This window comes from Carcharodon carcharias, chromosome X, assembly GCF_017639515.1.
Source record: "Carcharodon carcharias isolate sCarCar2 chromosome X, sCarCar2.pri, whole genome shotgun sequence".
In the NCBI taxonomy this organism is placed as follows: domain Eukaryota; kingdom Metazoa; phylum Chordata; class Chondrichthyes; order Lamniformes; family Lamnidae; genus Carcharodon; species Carcharodon carcharias.
Window position 1 is genome coordinate 6,015,749 of NC_054507.1, and position 22,999 is coordinate 6,038,747.

General features: G+C 44.5%; 1 protein-coding gene across 1 annotated transcript in view; it reads left to right on the plus strand.

Moving 5' to 3' along the window:
* The window catches only part of LOC121273195 (vitamin D3 receptor B-like), a 242,994-nt gene extending 239,893 nt beyond the window's left edge, over window positions 1-3,101 (plus strand). The window contains exon 12 of the mRNA XM_041180186.1: window positions 2,839-3,101. Within this exon, the coding sequence (XP_041036120.1) occupies window positions 2,839-3,101 (263 nt within the window). The remainder of the gene's footprint in view (window positions 1-2,838) is intronic.
* Window positions 3,102-22,999: the final 19,898 nt, after the last annotated feature.

Consider the following 22,999-nt stretch of genomic DNA (forward strand, 5'->3'; position numbering starts at 1 on the left):
TAGTTGTTGAAGTTGGTTGATGGCATTTGTTGTGATTTCTCACTTAACAGAGTGGGCTGTGTGAAGGCTGCCATCTTGCACTCTGCCCTAGGACTGATGTCAGACTAACTGGCCTATTCTTCTCTGTTTTCTCACTCCCTCCTTTCCTAAATAGTGGGATTACATTTGCTACATTCCACTGCTCTAGAATCTGGAGAATTCTGCAAGATCTAAACCAATGCACCCATTATTTCTTAAAAAGTCTGACTCCAAAGTCAGCTTTTAGTCAAGCTGAATATCCCTCGAGAGCACAATTCAACATCACTTGCTGAGTTCAAATGAATATGGTTGACACGGCAGCAATTAATGTGAACTGTCACTAATAATAAATTATCGTTCATTGTCTACAACAGGCACCCTGTCTGAAATCTAATTCACACCTTAAAATGAAACCAGCCTATGAATCTAGCCCCATTAGGGCTAAATTTAGCTCAGTCATCGTGTTTTTAGCACATTGTAGCCAGCTCCTCCCATAAATGGAGTGGCCTGAAGTCCCTGAAAATGTCGGGGACAATAAGGTTGCTATCTAGAACGATGACACTGTAGAGTAGCCTTCCTCCAAACCCATTTCTTGTTTTTAGCTTTTGATGCCTTTCAGTATTTTCACTTATTTGATTAATCTTTTGTCCAGCCATAATTGCTCATGCAGAGCTGTTTACAAGGGGGGGAAGAAAGAAACATTGCACCTTTCATGACCTCACGACATCCCAGAATGCTTCATAACCTATGAAATACTCTTAAAGTGCAGACGTTATTGTAATGTGGAAAACACAATAGTCAATTTGTGCTCAGCAATTTTCTACAGACAGCAATTGAACAGAAAACCTTTTTTTCATGTTGATTGATATATGGTGACTAGAACCTAGTGAGAACTCCACTGCTCTTTGAATACTGCCATGGCATTTTTTACATCCACCTGAGAAAGCAGATGGGGGCCTCCATTTAATAGCCCATCCAAAAGACAGCACCTCCTACAATGTAGCACTCCCTCAATATGGGACTGGAGTGTCAGGACTCAAGTACAAAATCAAAAATTGCTGGAAAAACTCAGCAGGTCTGACAGTATATGTGGAGAGGAAGACAGAGTTAACATTTCGAGTCCGTATGACTCTTCATCAGAACTAAAGAGAAATAGAAATGTGGTGAAATATAAACTGTTTAAGGGGGTAGGACAGGTGGAGCTGAATAGAGGGCCAGTGATGGGTGGAGGCAAAGGAGAGATTGCCAAAGATGTCATAAACAAAAGGTCAAAGGAGTGTTGATGGTGGTGATATCAGCTAAAGGATGTGTTAATGGTAGAATTAAGGGTAGAAAGCAGGATAAGTAAGTGACAGATAGCCCTAGTAGGGGTGGGGTGGGGGGGAAGGGATTGAAATAGGCTAAAAGGTGGAGATAAAACAATGGATGGAAATAAATTTTAAAAATAATAATAGAAATAAGTGGGAAAAGAAAAATATCTATATAAAAAACAAATAATTATTAGAAAAAAGGGATTAAAAAGGGGGTGAGGATGAAGGAAAGAGTTCATGATCTGAAGTTGTTGAACTCAGTGTTAAGTCCAGAAGGCTGTAAAGTGCCTAATCGGAAGATGAGGTGCTCTTCCTCCAGTTTGCATTGAGCTTCACTGGAACATTGCAGCAGGCCAAGGACAGACATGTGGGCATAAGAGCAGGGTGGAGTGTTGAAATGGCAAGCGACAGGCAGGTCTGGATCATGCTTGTGGACAGACTGAAGGTGTTCCATAAAGCAATCACCCAGTCTGCGTTGGGTCTCTCCAACGTAGAGGAGACTGCATTGGGAGTAGCGAATGCAGTAGACTAAATTGAGGGAAATGCAAGTGAAATGCTGCTGCACTTGAAAGGAGTGTTTGGGCCCTTGGACGGTGAGGAGAGGGGAAGTAAAGGGGCAGGCGTTGCACCTTCTGCGGTTGCATGGGAAGGTGCTGTGGGAGAAGGTTGAGGTGTAGGGGATGATGGAGGAGTGGACCAGGGTGTCCTGGAGGGAACGGTGCCTGCGGAATGACGACGGGGTGGGGGGCTGAAGGGAAGATGTGTTTGGTGGTGGCATCATGCTGGAGATGGCAGAAATGGCGGAGGATGATCCTTTGAATGTGGAGGCTGGTGAGGTGATAAGTGAGGACAAGGGGGACTCTATCATGGTTCTGGGAGAGAGAGGAAAGTGTGAGGGCAGATGCGTGGGAGATGGGCCGGACACGGTTGAGGGCCCTATCAACCACCGTGGGTAGAAAACCTCGGTTAAGGAAGAAGGAGGACATGTCAGAGGAACTGTTTTTGAAAGTGGCATCATCAGAACAGATGCGACAGCGGCGAAGGAACTGAGAGAATGGGATGGAGTCCTTACAGGAAGCGGGGTGTGAGGACCTGTAGTCGAGGTAGCTGTGGGAGTCGTTGGGCTTGTAATGAATATTGGTGGACAGTCTATCACGAGAAATTGAGACAGAGAGGTCAAGGAAGGGAAGGGAAATGTCAGTGATGGACCATGTGAAAGTGATGGAGGGGTGGAAATTGGAAGCAAAGTTAATAAATTTTTCCAGGTCCAGACGAGAGCATGAAGCGGCACCAAAGCAGTCATCAATGTACCGGAGAAAGAGTTGAGGGAGGGGGCCTGAGTAGATTTTTTTTTTTGCTTTTATCTCAAGTATATAATATAGTCTAAGTATGGGCTTGAACTGAGAACTTTCTTATTCATGGTTGTCACCATAGGCTTCTCTGTGCTTTTGGCTGTTTATGCCGTTGTGAATCTATTTTCATGATCTTTTGTTTCTGCACACATTTTCAGATCGTCCTGGAGTGCAGGACCGTGCTCAAGTGGAGCGTATTCAAGATGGGTTATCCGAGACTTTGCAGTCATACATCCGAGCGAAACATCCTCCTCCAGGTAATCGGTTGTTGTATCCAAAGATGATCCAGAAGTTGACAGACCTCCGGAGCCTAAGCGAGGAACATTCCAAACAGTTCCAGTCTCTGTCCTTTAGTCCTGATCGTGTCATGCAGCTTACACCACTTGTGCTTGAGGTATTTAGCAATGATATTGATCAGTGAATCACTTTTTTCTTCAAATCTGTCAGGTTCACACAGGCTGGCAGGCTTGATGGTGCACACACAGCATTTCCTTTGAAAAATTAAATTTCCAACTATCAAATGTGGTACCAATGGAGCAACTCTGAATTATTGGACCACTTATTTAGAGAGAGGAGTGGGGTGGTAATTACAGTTCTCCTAAAAAGGTTTCGACTTGTATACACGCTGCACAATGTAGAGGCAACAATGGAAAGTAAAAGTGGTAATTTTCTCCTTCACTGATACTGCATTTATACCTGCAACGTGGAAACACAAGGGCAGTGATAGGCAATATTTTAAGTATCTAATGAATGTATTAAATGAATATAAACAACAGACATCTGATATTTTAATTAGTCACACAAAATCACCCATTATTGCCTTCAAGTCCCTATGTTACAGGTACAAGTGCAGTAGTTGCAAGGGAAATGACTATTTTTGCCTTTGTTGTCTGTCCACTTTGAAGTTGCAAGAATTGTTTTTACAGTCATTAGGTAGTACAAAACTTGAGTATTGTTGAAAAAAGAGACATGTCTAAGCTTTTCGTCTTGCACTCATCAGGACATTTTGCAAGAATACCAATATAAGGGGAAAGCAACAATTTATACTGTATGTGAGGAGAATGCTGATTGGTTGGCAAGTGGCGTTACCATGGAGAGTGCACCACTGATCTTGACTGACAGTTAACTACCAAGCATTGTTTGGAATTTAAACCAGGCAGCTTGACCCTGATTGGTCAAGGCATTGCCATGAGGAATGAGTCAGCAAATGGCTGTCACTTTGGCACAATGTGTGTACATATTCTTTCTGTCTGCAGAGAACAGGGCTCCGTGTATTAATATACGTAGCTTTCAATACACATAAATGTGCCACATTGCGAGTCCGACTGACAATCTTAAATTGGTTGTCAGCGTAATTTTTAGCACACTGAGGATTATTTAGCGAATGTTGTCCAATCGCGGAATCACATCTAATGTTGGACACTGTTTTTTGAGTTTTGTAAGCACGGGCTGGTTGGGTACAGTCTATACCCTGCCCGTTGCGAACAGCGGCTGGGACATAATGTTTGATATGATCAGCCAAGTCTTTGGGATGTACAGCCTACATACCTAGCATCACACTGGCACTGAAATTCATATACCATATTATTCATTTGTGTGATAGGCAGAACGTCTTTTTGGCTTGACGGCAGCATCCTGTTAGTGGAGAATACCACTCATGTTGCTAGTGCGTAGTAGCAGTGTGAAACAGCTAGCTTCACCCGTTACTCAAATTTTTCCGCAATTGTCTACAGTAATTTTCTTAATATTCATGAAATGATTTTAAATAATCTGAAAGCACAGACAGTTGGGGCAATGATCAACTGTTGTCAATGGCAATACTGCCAGCAATGTCCATCCCTAATGTCAGGTACTAAACTACTACAAGAATCAAGTGTAGCTTTGGAAGCCTTCATCTGTTGGTGTCCCACTTTCTGCTACCCTGAAAAGTATTCACTGCTTGGTCTGCGAGTGTCCAGGACATATTGATCACTAGAGGTGATTAACAGGGAACTGATGTATTGGCCTTTATCATAACCTGTGCTACTGATGACTAAATTAAAATTTGTATGTAACCAGGAAGTTGCAGTCACCACCACTCCTGTGTGTTTGTACATGTCCTTGGCAAAAAGGGACAGTTTTCAATAGTCTTTTCACAAAACTATATGTAAGTACAATTTATTTCTTGAGCTTTTTTGAAAAATCAATTCAGGTTTCAGAAGTGTGCAACAATGCCAATTGCATTTGGAGCTCTCGCCAGCACCCCATTCACACTGAGGACGGAATCTTCCGTTCTGAAGTCTAAGTTCGGTGGTGGGAGTGGAAGCTGGGGGGCGCGGGACCCCTGACCTTGCACAATCTTGCGCTGTTCAGCTTATTAATTATACATCCGTGCGGAACCCGCCGATTCTCATGGTGGGGACAGGCAGGAAGTTAACATCCCCGCCGTTACCTCATGGGGTCGAAGGTCCAAGTGCCATATTTAAAGGGCACCTGGACAGCCTGCATTGTTCCTTCCACCTTTGCCCCCGGCCACCCCTCCACCCTTCCCCCTTTCCTTGGTCATCCTCCATGTAACTTGCACTGTCACCAGCTGGTCTCAAGCATAGGATGGCACTTACAGACGCTCCCCAAAAAGGACAGTGCAGTGACAACTCACTGTTAATGGTGGAAGAAGTCTACCTCACCAGGTGCACGCCACTTATATACAGTCGTTCTAATTTCTCACTGCTGGAGAGCTTCATTTGAAGGGGGGGCTTAATTCGGGCGAGATGGCCTTTAAATGAGTATGTGTGACATGCTAATGAATGTAAAAGAGCTTCCCGACATTGTTCACCGGGAAGCTCGATCCGCCTTTAACCCACCGTGACAGTCCTGAGAACAGAATGTTCATCCCGACGTCGGGAAACTGATTGTTGGCCTGACGCCAAATTAAGCTCCCCTCACCCACCAAGCTCTCCGCTGCCGGTGGGACTGGTGTTGTAAAAGCCAAAATTTCAATTTCTTAAATTACTAATAATTTAGACTGTCATCAAACCTGCATTATATGTCACACCTGCTGTGTTGAACCTTTCTTTTATTTTTATGGTTCTTACTTGAAAATTACGAGTTAGAGCTCCCTGATGTTAGAGTTCCCAGAGAATGGTTCATTCATAGAAGTTAGGTTTTGTGTTCAATCCCTGGTCTGTGCTGAGTTAGTTGATCTCAGCCAATTTGGATGTAGGAGTATTGCACTTGGTCTTGGCACTCTTGGGTGAGGAGGGGAAAATCAACCTAGGTGCCTGCTCTGATCACTATACACTCCTGCTGGAAGAGCATACATGTTTATTGGGTGAAGACACAAATTTGGCTTAGCTGTGATAACATCATGGTAGAATTCCTTGTTAACACTCACGATTTCAGCTCCGACATGAAGAATGGTCACTTGAGTAATGGGGTGCCTGTGGAATTGTATCCCCAAATGAGTTTACACTTTCAGAAGAGGGGTGAAAATTGTTGGAAAAGGGAAAAAAATACAAGTTGCACCACTTCGCCACATTTGGAGAACTAATTGGTATTAAAGTGATTCTCTCTTACACTAGATTTTGGAATGTATAGGAAATGCTGCAGTGACATCAGCCTGACCTGGAGAATAGATTGTGATCTTATTGTCTGTATATTTGCACAGTATGCACTCTGTACACCAGTTGTAATACTTAGTTCTATTTGTGAGTAATTCACTGACTATCCCATCCTGTTATCCAGAATTCCTGTACAGCAGCAGCCATTTTATGCACTTATTCTCTGGAAGCAAGTAAATTTGTTTCATACTCAGGAAATCTGCATTCCCTTCAGGTTTAAAAAAAATAGAAATGTTTAAAAGTATCTGAAATAAAAATGCTGCAAAAGCTCAGCAGGTCTGGCAGCATCTGTGAAGAGTAAAAGTGTCTGCTTTGACCGGTGTAATTTTATTAACGTATACCCCAGTACTGTGCTGAATCCAGACTTAGGCAGATTGAAAATATACTTGTTTGATGCCAATGGTGTCATTTACAAACAGGTCCCCCAGAGATCGGAATCTTACTACTTGTCCTAAACTTACTTTCTGAAATGAATTAAATGTGACAGAAGTGATGATTCTTACTGCCTTAAATATATTTAATAGATGGAAAAAGGATTCTGAAGTAAAACACTTGTAAATGACATCAAGAGAATGCATTTACTTGACTAAATGAGCAAGCACCACTTATGGGGAAAGAGGCAATTCCTTTAAAGGATTATTGAGACAGAAGATTATACTGTGTAAATGTTTCTGTTATGTGTAGTGCAACCTTAAAGAAGCGATAATACATAAAATTTGGTTAAAGCAGATACATTGGCACTATCTGTCATTTATACAAAAGTATACCAGGTTTGGACAGGATGTGTGTCTTTCATGAGGTTCCTATACCTATCTCAGGCTCAGACATGAGCACTGACTCCTTTGTCACTGATGCAGCTTGTCCAATCATAAATTTTGGTGGCTCTGTTATAATAGACACAATGATCTGTAACTTCTGAGCTCCAGGGCAGTGTAACTGGGGTGCTGGGGTGGGGGGGTTATCCCAAAGATGAGCTGGGTACTCTTACCCTGCCAGCACTGCGGAGGATTCCATGTAGGGGCTGCACGGTAATTGCCCAGGAAGTGCAAAAATAAAACAATTAAACCACTTCTAGCTTCTGGGCAATTATTGTACAGACCCCTACCAACCCACCACGTGCCCCCCCCCGCACCCCCCCCCCCCACCCCCAAACCTCCAGGGAACACCCCCCATTCCCTGACTAACCCCCAAAAGGGACTCCCCCACCCCTACCCCTGACTATCCCCCCCTGGCAAGACTCCCCCAGCCCCCAACTACCCCCGCCCAACCCTGGGAATCCCCCAACCCCCAGGCCCAACCCAACCCTCATCCTGCCCCCACCTCCCCCTCCCCCCCACCCCCCGGCCAACAACCATCCACACCACTCTGGCCATCTGTCCCCCAAACCTTCCTTCTCCCTGGCTGAACCTTAAACCTATCTTATTTACAGCAGCCAGTGCTGTAAAAAAAGGGGGCGTGGCCTCCTTGCCTCCGATTCTGCACCACTCAACTGAAGGCCTCAGAAGGGCATTGCCCTGCACAGTTCTTACCCAGCCTGAGTCAGAAGGTCGGGCGAGACAGGCTCGAAAAGATTACAAGGTAAAAATGCAGGAGCAGAGTGTCAATCCAACTCTGATTGCCACTCCACAGAAGTTCAGGCCCAATGTTTACCTAGATTGTGGCGCACGAGTGGTCAGGGAGACCTGTTTGAGCCATCCAATACTAACTGAGAATATATGGTTACCTCTTTATCCAGCCTTGGATCTGGATATTCTGGGATAAGAAAAGGAAGATAAAATTATATTTTGTAAATGTACAGTTTTAGCTTATTATACAAATAGAAGCTATATTTTGCAGAGGTTTGTGAATTATTATTGAAAAAGACAATTGCATTATTTTTGTCACTGCACCCCACCTCCAAAATTCAGTGGTTTTATTTGTGAGCCCAGTTCATTGGGTGTAAATATATGTCATATTGTTACTGGTGTTGTAGAAGAGGCTTGTTCTCTGTGTGTGTTAATGGAATCCTGCTACATTGTACAAGGCTTGCTTGAGCACAAGGCCATTAGTTTATTCTGAAGATGGGAAATGCTGTGGGGTTAATTGTAGTGTTGTGCTGCTTTTACTTTAATGCCCTGTTCATGTGTATATAAGGCTGTTCCTAATGGGCTGACTGTAATCTACAACTTGCACATTTCTTTTGCCACTCCTTTCCCAAAAGTTCCACAATTTTTTCTATTTTTTTAAAAAAGAACTGATGCACCATTTATAAGCAATGCACTGCATAAGCTCTTGTTTTTGTGGACTCTGTCTTATCTCAGTTTACACTTTAGAGTAGGGATTTTAAAATGACTCATCTGCAGATTGTTATGTGGGTATTCCAGTTATCTTGTTTTAGTCAGGCCATTTATCTATCAACGCCGACTTATTTCAAAGCATCAGATTTTCAATGTCAGACCTTTGAGGAATGCCTATATTGCATCATTCCACAAAAAGCAGATGAACAGTACCATAAATGGTCCCATACTTTAAATTAAACTGTGAGAGTAGGACCAATGGACATGAGTTCAAACTAGCAAAGGCTGAATTTAAGATTCATAGCAGAAACCTCAATGTGGGGAATAGATTTCCTGAAGGAGCAGTGGAGACTAAAATCCTGAAATCATTAACCTTAAGGTCTCTGGATGAATGAATAAAAATGGGCCAAATGGTCATCTTCAGGCATAATTTTGAGGTCCTGTAGCAATGAAGAGCAACATCCTTCACAGGAGATGGGCAGAGCCCCAGGCTTGAAGAGGGCAGGGAGAGAGTCATGGGGTAGGAAGGACACCGAAGTCGTACCCTCAGCATAGGATCTACTGTTGAAGACAGAGTTACCTGGGTTGGTCTTTTTCATTCTTTCACAGGATGTGGGCTTCGCTGGCTAGGCCAGCATTTATTATCCATCCCTAATTGCCCTTGAGAAGGTGGTGCTGAGCTGCCTTCTTGAACTGCTGTAGTCCAAGTGGTGTAGATGCATCCACAGTGCTGTTAGGGAGGGAGTTCCAGGATTTTGACCCAGTGACAGCGAAGGAATGACGATATATTTCCAAGTCAGGATGGTGTGTGGCTTGGAAGGGAACTTGCAGGTGGTGGTGTTCCCATACATCTGCTGCCCTTGTCCTTCAAGGTGGTAGAGGTTACGAGTTTGGAAGGTACTGTCGAAGGAGCTTTGATGAGTAGCTGCAGGGCACTTTGTAGCTGTTACACACCGCTGCTACTGTGCATCGGTGGAGGAGGGTGTGAATGTTGAAGGTGGTGGATGGGTTACCAATCAAGTGGGGGCTGCTTTGTCCTGGATGGTGTTGAGCTTCTTGAGCATTATTGGAGCTGCACTCATCCAGGCAAGCCGAGAGTATTCCATCACACTCCTGACTTGTGCCTTGTAGATGGTGGACAGGCTTTGGGGAGTCAGGAGGTGAACTACCCTCCACAGAATTCCCAGCCTCTGACCTTCTCTTGTAGCTTTGGTAATTATATGGCTGGTTCAGTTCAGTTTCTGGTCAATGGTAATCCTCCAGGATGTTGATAGTGGGGGATTCAGTGATGGCAATGCCATTGAATGTCAAAGGGAGAAGGCTGGATTCTGTCTTGTTGGAGATGGTCATTGCCTGGCATTTGTGTGGCGTCTTGCTGCATTCGGACATGGTCTGCTTCAGTAACTGAGGAGTCGCGAATGGTGCTGAACATTGTGCAATCGTCAATGAACATCCCCACTTCTGATCTTATGATGGAGGGAAGGTCATTAATGAAGCAGCTGAAGATGGTTGGGCCGAGGACACTACCCTGAGGAACTCCTGCAGTGATGTCCTGGAGCTGAGATGACTGACCTCCAACAACCACAACCATATTTGTGGAGCCTCCTCCTCCAGTGAGTTGTTTAATTGTCCACCACCATCCACGACTAGATTGACTGCAGAGCTTAGATCTGATCCAATGACAGAGACCCAGTGCCACAACAGAATGCGACTCTCCAGACAGATTTGTGCCCTCATCACCAAAGTCCTCACACCTTGCAGCACTGTTCGCCATGTCCTGCTAGTAACCTTCAAAGTCACTGCAGTATTGAACTTCTGGCTCTTTCCGAGGGGCAGCTGCAGATCTTGATAGCATTTCGCAAGCAGCTTTGCACCACTGCATCTTGCTGGTGTCACATGCTCTCTTTGCAAAAGCTGGGAGGTACATACAATTCCAGACAGGTGCAGTTTTGCCTCCATCGCTGGATTGCCCCAGGTGCAGGACATCATTAATTGCACCCATGTGGCCAACAAGGCACCCAGTGATCAGCCAGTGAGACCCACCAGCAGAAAATGCTTTCACTTCATTCATGTTCAGATGGTTTGCAACAACGAGAGTTTCCTCCATGTGTGCTTGCTATCCTGGCAGCTGTCATGGACTCCTTCATCTTCCAACAGTCCAGGATGCTTCAGATCTTCACTCTGCACCCCCCACCTCCCCCCAAGCTCTGTTCATGGATAAGGTACATCCCTTAAGGAGATGATTACTCACCCTTTGCATGACCCTGAGACAGAGGCACTACAACCATGGCCATCTACTCACTAGGATAACCATTAAGCAGGCCATCTGGCTTCTGAAGTTGCAGTTCTGGTGCCAGGAGTGATCAGGTGGTGCCCTGTAGTACATTCCTACAAAGGTCTTACTCATTGTGGTGGCCTGCTGCACTTGCCATAACACAGAGGCGTGGAACTTGCAAAGGGTGAAGCCCTGGAACAAGACAGTTGTTTGAAGGAAGATGAGGGGCAGGTAGTGGAGGAGAAGGAGGATGCAAAACACAGAGGTGACCCCATTGCACAGGGAGGTGACCGGGCCTCAAGAGTCTCTTCAGGATGCCATCAACATTGGGGATCATCTGATTCAGGCTCATTTCAGCTCAACCCCTATGACCAAGGAGGAATGGCATGGTATGCAGCTCACTTTGAAATGCTTGTGAGAAACTTCTATTGAAGATGCAGTCTGCAGCAGCTCAACTCTTACCACCAATGAAGAATGCACATCACTGTCACCAGTCACAAACTCTTGCTCCTCTTCACCATGTCATCCCATTTTTTCTGTGCTACTATTAATAAAAGGAGGCTAGCACGCTTGGCTTTATATTTACGAGATGCTCCAAAAGACAAGCAGTGCGCATTTAAAAGTGATAGACATCCCCGTGAGCCACTCAGCACTCTGCCTGACACGGTGGCCTCCACTCTCGGCCACTCCTACGCAGTGCTACTCTTGTAGCCTCAGAGGAGATGGGGAAGCCTGCTCTCTCATCTCAGCTTGTGACAAAAGTGCATGTGGTGGTCGGCCTCATCATGGAGGTGCACTTAGGGGCATCTCCAGAGGCTGTATCATTAGAGGAAGCCTCCGTCTCTGAGTCCTGCTGCACAGATGTTCCCTCAGTCAGAGGGGCCAAGGAAGCCTATGATGGTGCCCTGTGAGGGTCACCCTCATCCTCCTCGGTTCCTGCCTCAGTTGGTCCTCTGGTTGGCTGGAAGGGAGCAACGGCTGGAGTGCAACTGGAATCCCCTTCAGACGTCAGCATCACTGACCAGTCAAGGCCACATAGTGTGGCATGCATCCTGAGTGCTGTCACATGTGCCTCTACATGAGGTGGGCCACTCTCTTATGGAGAGTGAGCTCATGTGCTCAAAGCCCTGAGCCATTGTGGCACACACGAGCTGGATGGACTCCTCCATCCTCAGCCCATGCCCCTGCACTGCCTCAGGGAATTCCGACATGCAGGAACACATCTCCTGCTGCTAATGTAGGTAGAGCCTCCTTTTCTGTAACTCCTGAGGCCTTGCATCTCTATACAGCTGAGCAGGGCTGTGACTGCCTTCAATCCTCCGAGGACTGCCCACAGGAGCTGCCTCTGCCACCTTCTCCTGCATACAAGTGCCATGCTCATCATCCTGTGCCACCCTATCTAACCACTTGCGAGGACCCACCAAGGTGATTCTTTCTGTGCTGGTGGAGGGTGTGCTTGTAAGGTGTGATGCTACTTGGTCTGAGCTCTGCTGTGGCTGCATTTGACCCGGTGATGGTGAGGGAGTAGATCTTATTGCCTTGACGTCTGCACCTGTGGGAAACACAAGAGGAGCTCGCCTTGGAGAGCAGAAGCCTCTGCAGTGCTGTGGCCTCCCAATGGAAATCAATCTTCATTATGTTGTCAGACAGGGTGGAGTGCAATACAATTCTTTAATGAACACATTGCACACTCTAATCATCATCTCCACCACGGATGCCCATCTTGCCTTGCCCAACTTCCTCACAGACAGCGATCCTGGTGATCCTCCGCTGTGATGGTGTAGGAAGGGAGCCACTCCTCCAGTCTGGACCTTCTCCCCTGCATTATGTGCCTGCTTCTCCTGCAATGGACAAAAGAGAACAAGATAAGGCACTGCTGCCCTCTATGGCCAATGCCAACTACTCCGATTCACTAGAAGATGTATGCTTCTGTGCTGCCAGGCCCTCAGCAGCACTCTGACTCTGAGCCATTCTGAGGGGTTAGTATAAGTACCCTGGCATAGACTCCTCCCATGTTCAGGAGCAGCATGTGCCCTTAGGCTACTCAGCTGGTGTGTCTGCTGGAGGGTGAAGACCAAGGGGCCCGCCCTGACCATTGGGTGGTTGCGTTCACCTTGCACAAGTGAATCAGGTCATTAAACCTTGTCCTACACTGCGTCCAGATCCTGCAGATCAAACTCCATCTGATCACTCTCTCCGTCAATTCAATGTTTGGTCTATGGAAGTGTTCTCCTCCTGCCACCCTCAGGAAAAGGACCTCCTTTCTCTCCCTTGCTACCTTGAGGAGGGCCTCTAGGTCCATATCCTTGATGCCCTGCCCTGAGTTCCATGCCTCTGCCTCTCCTGAGACATCTTTCCACCAGCAGGTAAAGCACTGAAATGGCAGCCACAGGTGACCATGTCTTCCATGGTCTGTTTAAGTCTAGCCTGCTCTCTCTCCATTCCACCTCCACCCTCACCCCCGTGACCCCAAATTGGCCACCCAGCCCGCCATCTAGCTAATAACACTTTCCTAAAGTGTTGAAAAACCTCCAGAAATAACTTGTCAGTCTGTTCTTTCAGCGCGAGAATCCAAAATTTTGATGAGGAGCATTGGGAGTTACTTGGAGCTTTTACCTAAAGCAACCTTCAAAGGCTATATGAGTGGAAAAACTTGTCTCATTTTATCCACTGTCAGACAAACCAGACCTAGGATGTCACTTTCACTGTGCCATTCAAAGAAGACAATCTTCTTCATTGTCACTCCACGCATATACCAAACCAGTACAGAAAAGTAGAAAGGGGAAAGGCAGAGGAATCTCTCTTGTAAAAAGCCAAAGTACCAATTGTCAGCCTGAGCAACCAAAGCACTGCCTTATGCTGTAGCTAAACCTGTAATCTATTTATGGATGCCCATAAAGTCCTAAATTTTTCTGTTTCTTATGTGGAGCAATTTAGGTATGTTAGATATATTTAGTTTATGTCATGTAAAGAACCAGGCAAGCCAATAACTAAGAATAGGAGTGTGTCCTACACTATTAGCATTGTGCAGAGAAGAAGCTCAGGGCAGGTTACAAATCATTTCAGTTGTTTCAAGGCTGTTTCATGTCACCTTACAGGTTCCCATTGCTGGCCTATATAAGGTTTTCATATGCAGCAATCCTCAGAAATTCACTAAACACTGCTGTCTAGGTTTAGCTACAGCATAAGGCAGTGCTTTGGTTGCTCAGGCTGACAATTGGTACTTTGGCTTTTTACAAGAGAGATTCCTCTGCCTTTCCCCTTTCTACTTTTCTGTACTGGTTTGGTATATGCGTGGAGTGACAATGAAGAATGTCTTCTTTGAATGATGTGCACCCTTTACACACAATGGTCCTTATTATTTGTACCCAGAAACCATGCAGGTTGCAGTGTTCATTGGTTAGTTTTTTTGTCTTGCTACAGATCAAAAAGAATTGGTGCCACAATCTAGGTCCTGGAGCTTTATACTAGAGTACAGTAAAACCACCCATCTATAATCTCAGGTTTGATAAAGGTAAATGATTTTGGCAGAACCTATTGAACTAGGATATATTCGGTAGTGCAGGATGTGGAAGATTCTGTTCACATTCCCACGGTATTTTTAAAATATTTTTGGAGGAGGGAATGCTTTTGTTCCTGATTTATCTTCTGCAAAGCTGATTTCATTTTTAATGAAAAAAAAATTAGTATGGAAGAGTTTTAATAAAACATAGTGCAAATATTCCAGTGAGCTCCCACTATACCCTTATGCTTCCCTTTCTAAGTAACTTATAAACTTGAGTATTGCTGAAAAAAAGAGACATGTTGAAGCTTTTCGTCTTGCACTCATCAGGACAATTCACAAGAATACCAATATAAGGGGAAAACAACAATTTATACTGTATCAGAAGAGAGCGCTGATTGGTTGGCAAGTGGACAAATTACTAACCAAAAATCAGAAAGAAACAGTGAAGACCGAATAAAGACAAGTGCACAGCTCATCCCTATATGAGCCCAGCATCCCCGTCATAGTTTCCTCATGTTTTATAACGACAGGAGTAAAGTTGAGTCCAAGAAGGAAGTCTGTCCCCCCCCACGCTCCCCACCCACCCCCCCCCCCCCCGCCACAACAGTTCCAAATTCATATTCTCAAGGATTCCATTCGTTTCATGGAAATATGTAGGCGGCTTCTTTGATCATTCTACTAAGATAGTAAGGGCCAGATTCTCATGTGTTGGAACGGATGTGGGCAGGTTTTAAAAATGGCAGGTGGAACCTGACTCCAAAATTCCTGTTGCTAGCTATATTTAGCGGCACAGGATAAGGGTGCAGGTAACAAGCCCATGCACAGCACTCCTGACCTTACCAGCTCCATTGCAAGGGTTGGCATTTTAGATCCCCCACTATTTTCATGGAGTTGAGCCTGTTTTGTAGGTGATGTGGTTCATGGCATCTTAGAGGGATCATGAACCATAGTCTGGAATCAGGAAACTTTTGACAGGTAAATTCAAAATGTATTGCCTACTTCACATTGTCATAGTGCAATGGTGTTTGATAAGTTAAATTGGTTGATTTTTGGTAGGGTTTAGCTTAGAAAGGATAAGTAACCATTAAATTGACTGGCATTGTGAAAGTAGAAAGGTCTTCAGATGCATTACATTAGCCATGGATAAAATGCAGAAGAGAATGGAACAGTGTTGAGATTCAGATTTTACTATGTGAACTGCACCCTGTACTTTTATGTTTTCTTTGATTGACAGGTCAGTAATCTGTTCAGTCTTTGAAACAATGCAGCAGATGGCCATTTGTTCCACTACTTCGAAGGCTTTAATCAGTTCAGCTTTTTGGGGTTTTGTTGACACAGATGGGCAATGGAATTTTATTATGAATGCTTCATTGAGCTCCAAATCCCATGGATTCAGCTCAGCAGGTTTTGTTGATGCAGGTGTTAAGGGAACTGTGAGCTTTGTTTTGATTGACATTTTTATGAGCATCTAAGGGGGGTTATGTTTTTTGAATGGCTGTTTCTTTACCTTGACAGGTTTATGATCACTTTTTTCAAATGGAGTTTGATTGAGTTGTTTATCTTGACAGTTTCATAAGCATCTCAAAGAATTCTCAATTTTATTTTAAGGCTCATAACGTTCTGTCCATAGTGGATTCTGGGTGAGTGGGCATGGAGGTGTATGGATAGGGCAGGGGTATAGAAGGGGCAAAGGGATATAGAGAGTGCATGGGTGGTGGATGAGTGGGGTGAGGATGCAGCAGTGACTGCCAGGCAGAATGCGAGGCTTTGACATCAGAAAATGACCCGACTCGTGATTCCCGCCTTGTTGATGAAAACTGGAGCCTAAGGGTAGAATCTTTGGCTCGGCGAGCGGGGGAGGGGCCCGCTCCCCGAGGCGTAAAATGACGTGCAGTGATGTTGGGCGTGCGTCCCGGCGTCACCACACGTCATTCAGATTTTCAGTTCAGCAGGCACGCATCCAAGTCGGCTGCGGGCCCGCCGAACTCTCAAAGGCCTATTAAGGCCAGTTAACTATCAATTCAAACAATTAACTGAGCTGCCCGTCCAACCTTAAGGTTGTCGGGCAGGCGAAGAGCCCAGGCGGCCTTCGTATTTATCATGAAACCTCATCCACAGGCGGGACGAGGTTTCATGAAGGTATTTAAAAGTCTTGTAAAAAATTTTAATAAAAATAATAGACATGTCCCAGCTCATGCGACAGTTTCACATGAGGGGACATGTCTTAAAAAAAGTTTTCCTTTATTAAATTCTTTTTGAACTTAAACTAATCTCCCTGAGGTAGCTCCATGCCTCAGGGAGTTTTCTGCACTCTTTCATGCGCATGCGCAAAAGAGCGCAGGCCCTGACTCAGGCGATCCCCCCCCAGCCCCCACAGGAAGGGCACAACGCTTCCGGGTGCGTGTCACGCTCGGCAGGCCACATAATTGGCCCGCCCACGTAAAATGGCGATGCCCAGCCAATTGTGGGTGGCGACTGGCTGTGTGCACACCCGCACCCATTCCTGCACAACACCGCCCCCCCCTACTCCGGACGGGGAGAAAATTCTCCCTGAAGTCTCTGCCCACAGAAATGCTAATAGAATGCTTTGTAAACTGCGAAGCTTTCTCCTTTAACTTTAATCTCTACAAACATGTCTTGGGAGCGTTATTCTCTCTACAGATGCTGCCTGGCCTGCTGAATATTTACAGCATCTTTTATTTTTACTGGATTCATTATTTGATGGCTTAGTGTGTGTCTTGGCAGTTACACACGCCTCAGGTCCCAAAGGCGAAGATTTTAGGACAAGACCATAATATGTGAAGAAAGTGTTCCACTATTATCACCTACCTTGTGACTAGTGCCTTAATTTAACCATTCTATGTGAGAGAGAAAAGAATCTGTGGAGGATCTTCCTACGAATCAACCTCACCCATATATTGTTAGATGATAAACTTGCATTAGATCAAATTGTTGACTAGTTGAAGTATGCGAACGAAAGCCCAGTTGCTTCTCCTACAGCTTTTGTTCTGTAAATTATACCAGTTGCTACCTTACTGAGTTTCTTCTAGGCTTTCCCTGAGGTACAGTTTGGTTTATTTCCAGCCCTGAGGCCACCAAATCCGCCCAGCATCGTGGAAGTGACCCTTTATGTTTAGATGGAAGTAAAATATTCCACGGCACTATTAAAAGAAGAGCAAGGGAGTTGTCATGTCCTTGCCCATATTTATCTCTCAACTAGCATTGCCAAAGCAGATTGCCTGATCATTCATCCCATTGCTGTTTATGGAAATTGATAGCTGTGTTTTCCTATATAATTCAAAACTACTAAATTGGCTTTGAAGAGCTTCAGGATAATGAAAAGCTGCTGTATTAAAGCAACTTGCTGGTTCACTCTCACAGTCTCAATCTCAAGAAGATTGGCTGGCTGGTAGAAAACAGAGTATGCATAAAAGGATTATTTTCTGATCGGCAAGATGTAACGAATAGAGTCCCGGCATGGTCTGTGCTGGGGCCTCAACTCTTTACGATTTACATCAATGACTTAGATGAGGGGAGTGAAGGTGTGGTAGCTAAATTTGCAGTTGGCACAAGATAGATAGGAAAATATATTGTGAAGAGGACTTAAGGAGGTTGCAAACAGATAGGTTGAGTGAGTGGGCAAAAATCTGGCAGATGGAGTATAATGTGGGAAAATGTGAAGTTGTTCACTTAGGCAGGAAGAATAACAAAGCAGAGTATTCTTGAAATGGAGAATAGCTGCATAATTCCGAGGTGCAGAGGGATCTAGATGTTCTAGTGCATGAGTCACAAAAGGTTAGTATGCAGGTACAGTAAGCAATTAAGAAGGCTAATGGAATGTTATCCTTTATTACGAGAGGAATTGAACATAAAAGTAAGGATGTTATGCTTCAGTTATACAGGGCATTGGTGAGACCACATCTCGAATACTGTGTGCAGGTTTGGTCTCCTTATTTAAGGAAGGATGTAAATGTATTGGAGGCGGTTCAGATGAGGTTTACTAGATTGATACCTGGAATGAGTGAGTTGTCTTATGAGGAAAGGTTGGAGAGACTGGGCTTGTTTCCGCTGGAGTTTAGAAGAGTGAGGGGTGACTTGATTGAAGTATACAAGATCCTGAACGGCCTTGACAAGGTGGACATGGAAAGGATGTTTCCTCTTATGGGTGAGTCCAGAACTAGGGGGCACTGTTTTAAAATTAGGGGTCACCCTTTTAGGACAGAGATGAAGAGAAATGTTTTCTCTCAGAGGGTTGTGCAACTTTGGAATTCTCTGCTTCAGAAGGTGGTGGAGGTGGGGTCATTGAATATTCTTAAGGCAGAGATAGATAAATTCTTGTTAGGCAATGGAATGAGAGGTTATCGAGGGTAGATGGGGATGTGGAATTCGAAGCACAAACAGATCAGCCATGATCTTATTGAATGGCGGAGCAGGCTCAAGGGGCCATATGGCTTACTTCTATATCGCATGTTCTCGCAACCACTCGCGCTCTTTCTCTTGTGTTCATTCTCTCTCTCTGACTGCTGTCCTACTTGGGGACTGCCAGCTGCGATTCTGATTGGTACAGATCCTGCAAAGTTTCTAAAATTCCTGATTAATTTTAAGGTCAGCAGCTCCACTATTGTATTCCTAATTACAGATTGTTTCAGCATCGGTTCTGTTAGTGAAGAGTTAAGATTTTGGTTTGCATTTATTAGCTCTCTGGCTAATCTGAATGAAAAGCTTTGTCTGCATCATTAGCTGCTAGACCCAAGCCCACAATATGGACAGCATCACCTAACCACTATTTCCCTGTGGGTACTTATCGGTCACTACCTCCAGATAAAGTGATGAATCATTTAAGAAAAAAACTCTGGGGGCCTAGGGTGACTTTTCATACTGAGATGGCCCTAGAAGATAGATGGAGCTTCTACTATCCCATCACTTGGCATAACACCTAGTAATCGCCATGTCACAATAAATGTTCATGAACTGACAACTTTTTGGTGTCACAGGATGTGGAATCCTCACTAAGTGTAGATGCTTATTAAATTGTCATCTCTGAATGTATTTCATTCCACCTCACCTTTAGTGTTTTTTCAGGCAAAATGTGGACATTGAGCAATAAATTCAAAAGGCTTCAGCCAAGAGAATATCCTCTGGTTACCATGAGATGCAGTAAAACCCAGATGTTAGCAGGTAGCCTAATGGTAGGGGTGAGACAGGTACATTCGACAAGGAAATGCAGACTACACGAGGATTTTGGTGGGATCCACAGAAACAAGGCTGAGTAAAGGAACATTTGCAGGCGTGGCTGGGGGTCAAAAGGGCCCTGCAGTACTCCTGTATATTAATAATACATTCTTGAAGACCCTCAGAAGTGAAAGAGAAGAGTTGTAAGTGCATTTCTGGGAGATGCGGCTGACTCCTATTGCTTTGTTTGACCTTGATGCACTGAGTTGGCACCTCCTCCTTCCACTGAACAATTCCTTTTGCGGATTTTCTCCAGTCAGTCCCTAACCAGACCTCCCTCCTCTGCTTCACTTGACCCAGCAGTTCCACTACCACTTCAAAAGATTTTCACTCCTCCTTGCCAAAAAAAAAATGCACAATGGTGCGTGGCCCTTTAAGCTGGTGCAGCCATTTAAATCCTTCAACAGAATACAACTTCCTGCCTCAAATAAACAAACTCCCAGTTGAAAGGTAGTCCTAGTGCAAAGTGCTTGCCCTGAAATTTCTAATTAAGTTCATCCTGAAAACTTGGGCAAGGCCCATGTTGCCGGATTCAACTTCCAGTAAACTACTCTGGTCATCTAAAGCAGTGAACTCACTAAAGTAAATGCACTCCCCATTTCTCCCCTCCCCATTCGAGCTTCTTTGCATTTTGTTTATTTTTGGCACTTCATTCTTTATAAATTCCCAGACTCTTTCTTTCTTGTCACGTTACTGAAGCAGGATATATTTGTTATAGTTTTCAGTTGTACACTGTATATCTTTGTATGCTTTCTCTCTATATATCTCTCCATAAATTCACCAGTTTGATGCACAGTTCGAAAATTTTCCTCCAACCCAGTCAGCAATGTCTTTCTAGTTAGATTTCACTGCATCTGCATGTCCTAAACTTTTCTTTTAAATTGTTTAAATCAGGAATTTAACAGCACACTTTAGGCTGAATTTTGCCAGCCCTCGGATGGCGGGAACAGAGATAAAAGGCTGGTAAAAGACAGGGAGCTGTGTCAGGACAATTCCCTGTCTGTCATGCTGCCTAGGAAGCTTCCTAGTGGTGGCAAGGATGCAAGCTGCAAGGCAGGTCAGCTGCCCACTACATAGAGGCGAGCAGCCAGTTTGCATAATTAAGGGCAGTTATAGGCCATTTTATTGGGCTGACAGCAGGGCAATCCCTACCTCATGGGTAGACCACCAGTTTCAAGTAGGCGGCCTCCACGCAGCAACCCAGAGTGCCATCAGAGCTGGGGGTTTCATGGCCCAAAGAGGAGGTGGGAAGTAGGGGTGGACTTCCAGAGGGATTCCCCCTCCATCTTGTAGGTGCAACCACCCTCGGCCCCCTAAATTTTAATTTTTAAATACCTGTCTAAGGTTACCTCCATTTCGAGGTGCCCCAGTGGTCTTCTGCCTGCTTCAGCAGTGCCCACCTCTCCCATGGTGCTTAGATCTGCCTGCCCTCTGATTGCCAAAAGCATCAGGAGCCTACCCGCTATCCTTACTTGGTGGGCCCGTACCTGGCCAATTAGGACGTCACCTGGAGTAAATTTGGTGAGCCAGTCCCCACTGCCAGCAAATGCGGACTTGGGGACCCGCTTTTCATCCCCACAAGTCAGGGTACCGAAGCCCCCAGTAAAATTCAGCCCTGTAAATTTCCTCTGACTTATTTTCAAATATCTATATGTTGGCCATGATTTTCTGCTCAGAGGTAAACCAAAGCTGCTTGCTACTGACCTCAAAGAAAGCAGCCCACAAGATCTAACAATCTCTGTGGCAGGAATGTCTCCTTTCCTAGCAGCAACTTAAGTCTGGCTCCAAGTCACGGGTATGTCTTGGCGTGCAACAGAATTGATACCAGCAAGCTGATAGGCAGCCAATCAAATTGAAGCATTCACATGCAGCAAACCAGGAAGTTAAAACCACTTAAAAAATTTTCACTTTTAATTTAAATTTTCATGCTGTGAAGCTAAAATAAAGATAAACTTTTCAAAAAAGAAAAGTTGCTTTTGTTGTAGAAAATATGTGGTTTTTTTGTCATTGTGGAAAAATTTGACAATCCACAGTTATGAAATTAGCTTTTCAGGAACAGTGAGGGTGTTTAACAGTAATTCTGAAGTTAGTATGCTGCTAAAAACCAAGTAACACCTCATAAAAACAGGTGTAACTTTTTCAAGGGCTTTTACAGTGGGCCTGTAGAAGTGGAAGTTCTCATCAATTCAGGATTGCAATGGAGATAACAGTCTGTGGGAACCTCCACAGTACACACTGTCCAGGAGCGTTGCATCACTGACAGCCACTTTTAGATTTCCACGTTATTCTGCATATGGTTGGACTGTCAAAATTACAGTCCATTTCAATGATGATCGTTGACAGTTTTGTCATCATTACCACAGCAAAATCTGGGCCGTTGCACTTTGGTTGATGCTTGCACGTAGTTTTATTGAGTAACCGTATCTTGTTGGTGGTTGTCTGGCATGAAGTTTGTTTTCCTGCACATACTTACTTCACAACCCTCCAGTGCCATCACACTAAAATCTGTGAACCAGTCACCTGGTACTCAAGTGAGATTATTCAATTTGCCTTTTTGCACAAAAACTTAAAACCAACTGTAAAGCTCAAACTCATGGTGCCAACAGATCGAAGGAATCTGTAAAGTACACCAGGGTTAGGATAGCTCATACTCAGCTGACTTCTCTCTTTAAATTTCCTCCCCACCTCAACTCCTCTGTTTCTTTTTTCTTCCTGCCTGTTTCCTTAGCAGCATTCACAACTCTTCAAGAAGGGTCATACAGATTCAAAACATTAACTCTGTTTCTCTCTCCACAGATGCTGCCAGATCTGTTGAGTTTTTCCAGGATTTTCTGTTTTTATTTCAGCATTCACCACCAGCCAGCCCTTGCGTACCTCAACCAAGTGCTATTTCATTACACACAAGTCATTGGGTGTTGTCAGGAATATAATCCCTGTCCTCATTATGCATGCTATGAGAGCACAGACCAAGAAAAGCATGGATTCTGTTTTGACAAGTGGAGTGAATTGTTTTTCTTTGTTTGATTGACATCTTTAAGTGGTTATAATATGTTGTTCTTTCTCTACTCTCTTGTCCATATCTTGATGTTTATTTGGACAAGATGGAGGTATGAAGTGCTCGACGCCTCTGTTATTGATACCTTAATGGTCTGTCTGATTGACACTATTATACAATTGTAGGAATAGCAGTTTTTTTAAAGAACATTTCCAAATGGGCATTTCTTTTTTCTCAGCAGTTCTACACTTGCCATTGTTATTATATGTTCATTGGTTATGTACATAGTGCATACTAGATGAATGAGCATGGAAGGGGCATTGAGTTGGCATGGAGAGTATAAGGGGTCATGCATGGGGAGTGGGTGGGGGCATGAATTGGCATGGAGGATATGAGGGGCCATGAGGAATGGGTGAGGGCATGAGGAGTTGTGTGAT